General features: G+C 54.6%; 1 protein-coding gene across 4 annotated transcripts; it reads left to right on the forward strand.

The window, feature by feature from the left end:
* The first annotated feature begins 4,023 nt into the window (after nucleotides 1-4,023).
* LOC123139843 (uncharacterized) lies at nucleotides 4,024-9,357 on the forward strand. 4 transcript variants are annotated; one of them, XM_044559539.1, is made up of 6 exons: nucleotides 4,024-4,482; nucleotides 5,870-6,023; nucleotides 6,152-6,231; nucleotides 6,340-8,091; nucleotides 8,230-8,389; nucleotides 8,471-9,357. In XM_044559539.1, exons 2-6 carry the CDS (start codon nucleotides 5,870-5,872, stop codon nucleotides 9,118-9,120), a joined length of 2,796 nt encoding a protein of 931 aa, XP_044415474.1. In that variant the 5' UTR covers nucleotides 4,024-4,482; the 3' UTR covers nucleotides 9,121-9,357. The 4 variants fall into 4 exon arrangements, with proteins under 4 accessions (XP_044415474.1, XP_044415473.1, XP_044415475.1 ...); XM_044559538.1 differs by lacking the exon at nucleotides 4,024-4,482 and adding an exon at nucleotides 4,738-5,009; XM_044559540.1 differs by lacking the exon at nucleotides 4,024-4,482 and adding an exon at nucleotides 5,054-5,540.
* The last annotated feature ends 507 nt before the right edge of the window (nucleotides 9,358-9,864 follow it).

A 9,864-nucleotide genomic window follows, 5' to 3' on the forward strand; every position in this document is an offset into this window, starting at 1 on the left:
ATGTCCATCAAGGAAGGAGCAACTGCCGGTGTGGAATGTCAGGAAGGAAACAACTTTGTAGGATTTGTCACCCCCGACAGACGCCATCAAGAAGAAGAATGATCCGTCTGTTGTAAATCCCACTCTAGGCCACCTCGTTCCAGTTCACCACCCTTCAGCCTACTCCTATGCATAGTCTCATGGGCTTGGCATCTGACCGACACTACGAAGGCAAGCAGAGCTCCATAGCGAAGTCGACAAAGGACTAGAGCAAACATATCAAAGGAGTCCACACTCTCGTCGTCGGACCCTAAACCTTCCAAACAACATCAGAGCAAAAGGCATTAGATACTCCCCTCCTGTCGGGGTTAAATATGGCAGATCTCGGGTAGGGGTCCCGAGCTGGTAATCTTGAACGAACAAGAGACACGCTGTTTACCTAGGTTCGGACCCTCTCAAAGAGATAAAACCTTATGTCCTGCTTTTGTTGTATTCACTGTGATGGAGTACATAATACATGATGATCTACCTCGACATTGTATGTGAATGAACGATTCTCTACTATGTGAGCTAAAAACCCCTCGGCTTATATAGGGACCTAGGGTTTACATGAGGTAGGTTACATCTAGGAATAAACATGCCAATAATTCAAATACATCTTGAAGTATGCGCCAAGTCTTCGGAGGATTCCATCATGAGCATGCGGAGGGGCATTACAGTCTTGCCCCACTTGTTGATGATCCATGGTCCTCGGTCCGGCACACTATGAAGGGGGCGATGTGGTTAGCATCCCCTAGGCCAGATGCCGCCCCCCTTCCGCGCGGAGAGCAAAGGAGAGGAAGAACAGTGGTCAGAGCATCTACATCCGCGACCCGCAAATCCGGGCCCTCAAACGCCCACAGACACGCTCGGGCGCGTCCGTGAACACTCCTCAAATCATGTCAGTCCATATCCGTGTATCTCATATCCAGTCCCTCAAATCCATACTAGCATGCAATGTACGTAAAAAGGACACATATCATCACACAAACATAGAATCGAGCAGAGGAATGCACATTTCGATAACTAAAAGATCATCGACGGATGTCCAAAAGATCGACAGTTCACATAATTCTCATAAACGACGGACAAATTTGAACTAGATTACTAAAAGCTTGAAATTGAAGACGGAGGCAGCGGGGATTCACCACTTCCTCGCCGGCCCTTTGCCCTTCCGGTCGCCGGCGCAGCTGTAGGCGTTGGCGGCTGGTGGCGGATCATCTGAGGAGGAGCTATGGTCGTCGTCGTCATCGGTGGTGTCGGAGAGGATGACGAACCCTTTTAGCCACCGGACCTCAATGTTCTGCTGCCGCTTGAGCTTCGCGAGCGGAGCCGCCTCCGCCGCTGCCTTCGTCGCCTTATGCTTGGACTGCTCAATGGCAATCCGGAGCGCCTTGGCGTTCTTTCGCCGGAGCAGCGGCGTGTCCGTCTTCGCGGTTGTAAGCAACCAGCGGTTGATCCATTCGAGGAGCCGCACGTCCTCATCGGGCTCCGCCTCCACCCCACGGCGGCGACGCATGGACTGCTCTGCCTCCCTCCTCTTCCTTTGCCACTACCGCTCGCGGCGGGCGGAGAGCGCCTCTGATTCCGGCGTGCGCGTCCGGGCCGACGGGGCGGGCACAAGCACGCACCGCTGCGCTCGTGGGGGAGCAGCAGCCGGCGGGGGCAGGGGACTGCATAGGGGAGGCGCGGACTACGCAGGACGCCTGTCAGAGCTGCGCACGGGACGGGAGGAGCCACCGCCGGCGGGTGAAGGTGCGTCTGCGACGAGGTTGCAGATCCGGAGCTGCCCCCGATCTCCACCTTGGACCTCTCCAAGGCGATGCGAAGGGCAAGCTCATAGTCCGGATCCAGGTCAAAAGTCGGAGGGCTGCCGGAGCTCGACATTGCTCCGGATTCGATCAGAAACGGTGCGGGGAGAGGAGAGGACGGAGCGAGAGAGGAGAATGAGTCAGCTAGGGTTTCAGAGCGATGAGCCGGATAGCGTTTTTGTGGGACAGCCGTGGTGTCGGTGGTGGGTCGGGCTTGTCAGGCGGACGCGCCCGGACGATCCCATATCCACCCCATATTTGGGCTGGATATGAGGGGTGTTGGTCAGTCCAGGCATTTGAGGCGTCCGTCTGAATAAAAAAAGCGTGACTGGTTAGTGACCGGGCGGGCAGCCCGGGGGTTTGAGGTGGATTTGGGGCTCCCGGGTGTAGACGCTCTCGCAACCTTCTCAAGTGTGACGCATTATACGGTGTGTTGCCCTCACACTGTGTTCTTTAGCAAAGAAGAAAAAAAAAACCTCTAGGCCTGTCGCCGGCTTTTGGTACAGCGTGAAAAACATGGGCAGACACATCACTATTTTTCGTTGTGCAAAGGTGTCGTACCTTTGCTTACAGTAAATTAGATTGCTCTTTGCTCTGTCTTTTTTCCAAGCCTTGCAAGGAAAAAGAAGATTGTCATTGCCATTGGCTTTACTGTCGGGTTTTGCGCGCACGGGGGGCAGGGACACGGGTGATCTGGACTCCCGAGCTGTGGCGATCATAGGTGCGGTCGTGCGTCGTCGTACGGCGAGGGGGCGTTGGATGATGGTTGCGTGGCGTGTGCAGCAGTGGGGAACCAACGGGGTCCGTCCGATGCCGATGCCGGCGCCGATGCGGAGCGCGCGCGCGGACACGACTGCCAAAGCCAGAAAGGTGTGGCCAGCTAGTGGATGATGTGAAAACTGTTTCGTTGAGTGGACTGGAGATGGAGATAATCTGAATCCGGGTGATTGGCTTTGGCTGGCTTGGCTCCGCGTCCTGTGCTTGTCGGACAGGTGACGCCGGCCGGCTGGACCGGACGAGGCAAGCAAGCACGTACGTGTCGGTCACTGGAGGCGAGACGCGGGCGCGACGCGTCCGCACGCTAAGTCCGATGAGGCCAACTCCAACGCACGAGCTTAACTTTCGTTTTCGGTCCGCTTTCGATCCATTCCTGATTCAAATTTGGACCGGGTCTGCGGCCAAACGGACGGGCGCGACACGTGCCATTGTCCGCCCCTGGCCCACCCATCGGTGGCACAGCCCCATTTCTTTCTCCCCTTTCCTCGCTCCGCCCTCGGCCCCTCGCAATCACCGCCGCCACGGCCGTCATCCACCTTGCTTTGCACGTCGGTGGAGCGGCCCCTTTTCTTCCTTCCCTGTCGTCGCTCCACCCTCCGCCCGCGGTTGTCCACCATGCACAACATGATCGTTGAGGATGAGCGTGATGGCAGCATCTACGACCAAGGGTTTGATTTCGAGGGTGAGAATGTTGAGCTTGGGCACCCACCTCATGCAACTTTTAAACAGTTTGTCCAATTTCATCGTGAGTTGCGTGATCGGAACACTCGTATGCAGCTGCAAGATGACTTGGTTGAGCACATGTGGGCGGCTGGGGGGGGGGGGGGGGGGGGGGGGGCGGTCCAGCGGAGCTGAGCTGAGGTTACTGTGAGGCCACATGCACGTACCACTCACTCATGCCACCAAGCGAGCAGCTGCAAGCACCCACCCGGCCCCTACAGTCGTTGATCTTATACATGTTGCAGCTAGGAGAAGGTCAGATGGATCCTCTACGTGATGGATTGGAGCAGATGCCGTTAAATCTTCTGGTGCTCGTGCGGAGGATTTAATGGCATTGGTATGGTAGGAACAGTAGGTTGCGGGTAGGTTAACAAAAGCAGAGTTAGTGGATAAACACAAAATCCGTCGCGATTCATCCGGTCACCGTCCAAGAGGGGCGCACATGGGCACACGGGCTGAGGAAACGCAGACATCCGTGCGTCTTGGCTCACCTCCCCAGCTCAAGTGATGATTGATTAATTAAATAAAGCCGAGGAGAAAGGGAGGCACGTGTGGCGTGAGCGCGACTGACGGATTTGACAAGCAAGCGCAACCGAGCGCTACTATTGCTAATCGCGACCGGTGGGTGGATCGATTACCGGTGCGGTAGGCTGGAACGGAACGGAACGCGGCCCATTAATGAGCCTTCACGTGCTCTGCGCCACACTCTGCCCTCCTCCCGTCTCCCTCGCTCGCTAACCCCCGCTCCAGCTCCACTTCCCACTCCCCTCCCTCAGCGCCATTGCGGCCATTGCCGGGTACTACTGCAACACTCCTAGCTGCTACAGACACGGCACCTCCACTCTTCTCCTCCAGCACGCTCGCCTGAGTCGCGGCCGAGCCTCCACCGATCGCTTGCTTCCTGGCCGGGCCTCCTGGGCGCGGCGGCGGCGGCGGCGGTGTTGCGCGGCTGCTCTGCCGGCTACGGTCTCCGCTCCTGAGGGGGGCTGCGCATCTCACCCTTGGCACGGCCGGCCACGGATCGGCGGCCCCGCACCGCCGCTCTCGCCGGCCGCCGCGGCGGCGTCAGGGCCGGCGTCGGGCCACGGCCGCTGGCGGGGAGATCCGCGCGTCCGGCAGCGTCTGACAGGCGGTCCGCCCACCGGCGTCACCGCAGGTACGTCCACCATTCCCTCCCCTCGCCGCCTCCTCATTCTCTCCGGGCGGGCGCCTCACTTTGCCGTTTCGGGGGGGTCGGCGAGGTGACCGTTCGTCCCTTCTCATTCCTTTCGCTCGCCCCCGTCGCTTTCCTCTTCCCCAAAAGCGGCGCCTTTCCAGGCCGAGCCGCCCTCCCCTCGATCAATCCAATCTCTCTCTCCTTTCCGTAGGTAAATCCATCCAAAAAAGTCAAGAAAAATTCACGCCGGGCGCCCCGTGCGACGTCCTGCGTCCTGCCGCCCGCGGCACCACTCCATGAATGAATGCTATCATAATTGCCACAACCTCCGCCGATCCATGGGGCCCGTCGCCATTGCCGACCCCGACTTGACCTCCCGCGTCCTCTTCCTCCAGGCGTGCACGGGGCAGAGAATAACAACACCACCAGTAATAATAAAACCAGAGGGGGGAGGAAGTGCAGAGCCCTGCAGGCCACCGCGTCGCCGGCCCGGCGGCGCTTCTCCTTGGCCGTTCCTCGCCGACCAGGTTCCCAATCACGAGATTCCCGCCGCCCCTTTTAACCAATCAATCCACTATTTTTAGCCTGATCCCATCACTTATTTTTATCCATCTTTCACCGCCGTACCGCCGGTGATTCCCCTCGCGGTCGCTTTGGGCTGGGGGCTCGACTTTCCCCATCGATCCGCGCGCCGCCGTCGCTCTCGCGGTTGCCGCCGCAGCTTCACGCGGCAAGGCCTTTGCCGCCCACGCCGCCATCCCTTTCGCGCGGATTCGATCGCGCCCCCCGTTCCGGGCAGGGAATCCGCCGCCTTTCGCGGCGTGCGGTTGCTTCCGGCACCCGCGAGGGCCCGTCGCCGCATTGGGTGGGAGATCACCGGAGCGCGCCGAGATAAGATTTCCTCCTCCCGCCCGAGCGGGGCAGGACGACAAGAAAGGCCGCTGTACGCGCACATTCGCGCCCCCATCCCCGTCTCCTTTTCCGCGCCCGAGCTTTTCCGGCTGCGAAATCAGCCATGATGAGCTCCAGTGGCTCCGAGGTGGGGGAGCGCGCCTCACGTGAGTGACCACCACCACCACCATCCCCCCCCTCCCTCCTCGTCGTCGACGCCAAACCGCTTTTTGTTCCGTTCTCGGGGGCTTGTCCCGTCCGGCGCTCTCCCTACCCCCCATCACCTGCACACACACACACACACACACACACACACACACACACACGCACGCACGCACACACGATTCAAAACATTTTGGATTTCAAAACCAAACCTAGCTGCTGTTCATCCGGTGCCCTGCTTCAGATTTTGAAAAACAATCTTTCCTTGTGCGTACCTATACCTACCGGCTCCCGCATTGAAGGCCGTGGTTGTTAAATGCCGTCCTCCGTGCAGATGAAGGGGGCTCAGGATAGGAAGCAGAAGAAGAAGCAGGAGCTGCAGGTGCTGGCGCCCTTCCCCGGCTGCCTCGGCAGGGTCATCAACATGTTCGACCTCAGCAACGGCGTCGTCGCCACCAAGATGCTCACCGACAAGGCGCACCGCGACGGTATGATGCCGCTCCTCGCCCTTCTCTTGTACTACTACTACATTTTCTGCTGCTTTTCTGCTTCCTGTTATGCGCCGGCATTCTCCTTCTCGGCGATCTCTGATGCGATTTACCGGTGTGCCTTGCAGTTTCTCCGGCTGGTAAGGACCGCAGCGGTGGTCTCAAGATGGCGGGTAATCAGTTCCCGAGTCACATGGAGGATAAACATGTATGTGATGATGCCAATGCTTCATGCTCCTTTTGTTTTGAACTGTATAAATGAGTTGAACTTGAGCTTTGTTAACTGATATCTGTTCTCTTTATTTTTTTACTGCAGAGAGACAGTCAGCAAAGAAGGAGCTCTCCAACGAAAAGATCAAACTCACCCACCAACCGATCTGGCGTGTCGCCCGTCAAGATGCTCATGGAGCAGGACATGTGGCGAGAAGGGGCGCCCGACGACGAGCCCCTCAATGTTGTTGCCAGATTGATGGGCCTAAACGACGCTCCAGCCGCCCACCAATCTGATTTGGTATCAGGAAGAAGGTTCAGTAAGGAAGACGACGGCCGAAATGTGAAGCCAAAGAAGGAAAGCAAATGCCACCAGAACCAGAAGGCAGGATCACGGCATGAGGAGACATGGAGCAGTTTACGTGATCAGCCTTCGAAGATCGATAGCAGCAACAACAGACACCAAGGAAAGGATCCTTCCTCTGAGAGGAGAATGTCCCTTGTTCGGGAAAAGTTTGCTGAAGCAAAACGTCTGGCCACGGACGAGAAGCTTCTCCATTCAAAGGAGTTCCAGGAAGCGCTGCAGTTTCTGAGCTCAAATAAAGACTTGTTCCTGAAGTTCCTTGATGAGCCAACTCCGCTGTTATCAAACAACCATTATGGGTTCGAACCTGTTGCACCACCTTCAGAAATAAAGCAGATAACCATACTGAAGCCATCAGAATCAGTGAAGAGAAAGGGCAACATTCATGTCGGGAGGCATCTATATTCAGAGGGAAATGAAGCTGAAGGCAACAGAGGCTGGCGCCACCAGAGCTTAAATGTCAACCCGGCAAATTCAACTCTGTCCGAACCAACAAGAATTGTGGTACTAAAGCCAGGGTTTCCAAAGTCTCATGAAGATACGATCCCAGTGTCCTCGCTAGAATCATCAACAGAGGCAGATAGTGAAGACGATAGTGTGATGGCAGTTGATGAAACAGTATCCTCGAGAAGGCTGGCCAAGGAGATCACTTGGCAGATGAGGATGCGCTTAAAAGAGAGCCAGGATGAAGATAGTTCGCTCTCTTATGAATACCATGATACTTACAATGAAAATAGCTCCTTTAGTAAGTCAGAGGTTGAAACCGCTAAAGAAGTGTCCGGTGAAATAAGTGAGGATCTGGAGTTTGGTACTCCCACGTCCGGCCGTTCCTGGGATTTCCTGAGCAGGAGTGAAAGCCCTTACTCTGCATCATGCTCCAGCCAGGCGTCCAACCGACGTGAACCGTCGGTGGTCAAGGAAGCCAAAAGGCGGATTTTGGAGAGATGGTCGGTGGTATCGTCAACTGTTAGTGGCGAGGAAGAAACGGGAGCACGTAGAAGTGTGGGCACACTAGGTGAGATGCTCACAATCCCTGAAGGGAAAAAGGATCAGGAGTGTGGGGAAATAACATTAGAGAGCAGATCGCCTGAGCTGGATACCGCAGATCCTTTCTCATGTTTGCCAAGGTCTCGGTCTCTTCCAGTTTCTTTGTCTTATGGAGGCAGGGAGTCGAACAGGGTTACAGTTGGTTCTCAGGAAGCTGACAATGAAAAAAGTAGGAAGTCATCATCATTTAGGGGAAGAGTTTCCAGCCTGTTCTCTAAAAACAAGAAATCTGCTAGGGAGAAGTTAGGTCCACCTGGAGTTTTGTCTGCTAATAATACACTCAAGAATGGAGGTGCCGTGGCTATTAGTGATGGCAGTGAAGGATCTAGCCATTTTACACTGGAGAATCCACATAAAACTACTTTGCTTGATGCTGACGACGATGCTCTGCAAAGACTCATGGCTAGTTCTTGTCACACTAATAATGTGGCCAGCATCCCTGCCAAGGTAATTGCCCAAAAAGTTATCTTATTACAGCTATTGCCGTACCTTTTCTTTTTACAGACCTGTAGATTTCTTATTACAGGTGTTATTCGTACTTCTTTGGCCAAGTTAAATTACTAAATTTTTGCTCTGTTCTGTTAGGGTGTTTCTCCTTTGCCAAGTCTTGGTGTCCCAGGATTCTTCGGCGAGTCTCAAGACCAACCAAGCCCTGTGTCCGTACTGGACCCGGATGGACCGTTTCTCTGTGATAATAATAGGAGGCTACTGTACTCAACTGAAAATTTCATCACCGCATCCCCACGTGAGCTGTTAACCAATCTCATCAAACTATTAACTGAAAGAGTATCGTTGTGTAATGGCATTCATCATTGTGTCTCTGCAGAAATCGTGTCCAGGTCTCCACTTATCGGATCATTTTCAAGATCCTTGTCATGGGAAGAGCCCCCATCGGAAGTCATGTCGCCAAATTCTTTGAGACTAGCAAGGCTTTTCTCCAAGGCTGATGACGACCAAGACTCGTTGACGATTATCCAGAAGCTAGTCTCCTCAGCTGGCATGGATAGAAAAAGTTGCGTATTAGCCAGCCCTCTTGACCTGAAGTTGCTTGAGAAGTTGTCGGATCACCAAGCAGTGGAGATCAAGTCGAGGGAAAGGCGGTCGAAAGAGAGGCTTCTCTTTGATGCCATCAACGAGGCGCTCACGAAGCTCACTTGGACAGCGGAATTGTCCGCTTACCCATGGGGTCGGACATGTCGTTCGCAACGCAAAGATCACGATGATGATTCCTCCTGTAACTCCGCGGCCGATGAAATTTGGCGGGTCATAAGGAACTGGTCGATACTCGACAAGTATCCACCCGGTGAAGTCATCGAGAGGAACCTTCTTCTGGAGATGATCCTCAAGAGGGAGGTGGTGGAGACCGCCACCGCCACCGCCGACACGACTCGGCTGGAGACGTTTGAGGTCTGCGCCATGGTCTGCACGGTGGTTCTGGAGGACCTGCTTGAGGAGGCCCTTGTAGATTTTGACTAACAGCACCTAGTGAGGTACCTCCGCCCCTAACTGTTGATTTTTGCCTCTCCCCAACTCTGTAGCGTTTTCTGTTCGCGTGATGATACTTGCTCTGCTGTAACACTGCTCTATTTACCGTGTTACCGCGGAAAATGCGATGCCAAATGTGTGCCTTTTCCTGATATAGGGGTGCTGCATGCTGTAATTAGCTGATTGTTTGCCGTTTTGACAAATGAACCATGCCAGTGTTGAAGGTTATCATCATCATCTTTTCCTTCGTTAATACTACACAAGTCAGTAATTTTATTTTGTCCTCCTGTAGTAAGCTGATGGTGTTGCTTGAATTAGAGTTATGATCTCATTCAAGATGTAGAAAACAAATGCAGTAGTACAAAAGACAGTAACATATCGCCTGATTTTGTGTGGTCCAATAGGATATAAGTCAGTAGAAGCCATGATCTGATCCATAGGGCATCAAAAGAAGCAGCCCAGCACAGCTCACAAGGCACTGTAATCTTGTTTTGTTAGGATCCATGTCAACTGTGATTCATCTATGCTCACTGCTCAGAGCACCATTTGTTTACTTGGAACCACCCCACTAGAGCAAAACTAACTGTCTTAGCAGCAGCAAGGCCAATGGTGATTGGCCATTTGGCATGTTAGGGCTAATGAGCCCGACAGACAAGCGCCTCGTCATCGCCGCCGCCGCTGCGATATCGGCATATTTGGGGGTTCCCAGAAAATCAAAACCACATGAGATGGGAG

This window comes from Triticum aestivum, chromosome 6B (genome assembly GCF_018294505.1).
Source record: "Triticum aestivum cultivar Chinese Spring chromosome 6B, IWGSC CS RefSeq v2.1, whole genome shotgun sequence".
Classification (NCBI taxonomy): domain Eukaryota; kingdom Viridiplantae; phylum Streptophyta; class Magnoliopsida; order Poales; family Poaceae; genus Triticum; species Triticum aestivum.

What these genes read in the sequence shown, in the direction of transcription:
- LOC123139843 (XM_044559538.1), top strand. Translation starts at nt 4,779, where the DNA reads ATGAATGAATGCTATCATAATTGCCACAACCTCCGCCGATCCATGGGG. An exon ending in GGCCGTTCCTCGCCGACCAG is followed by an intron (nt 5,010 to 5,869) that starts GTTCCCAATCAC and finishes TCCTCCGTGCAG; the next exon opens with ATGAAGGGGGCTCAGGATAG. An exon ending in TTTCATCACCGCATCCCCAC is followed by an intron (nt 8,390 to 8,470) that starts GTGAGCTGTTAA and finishes GTGTCTCTGCAG; the next exon opens with AAATCGTGTCCAGGTCTCCA.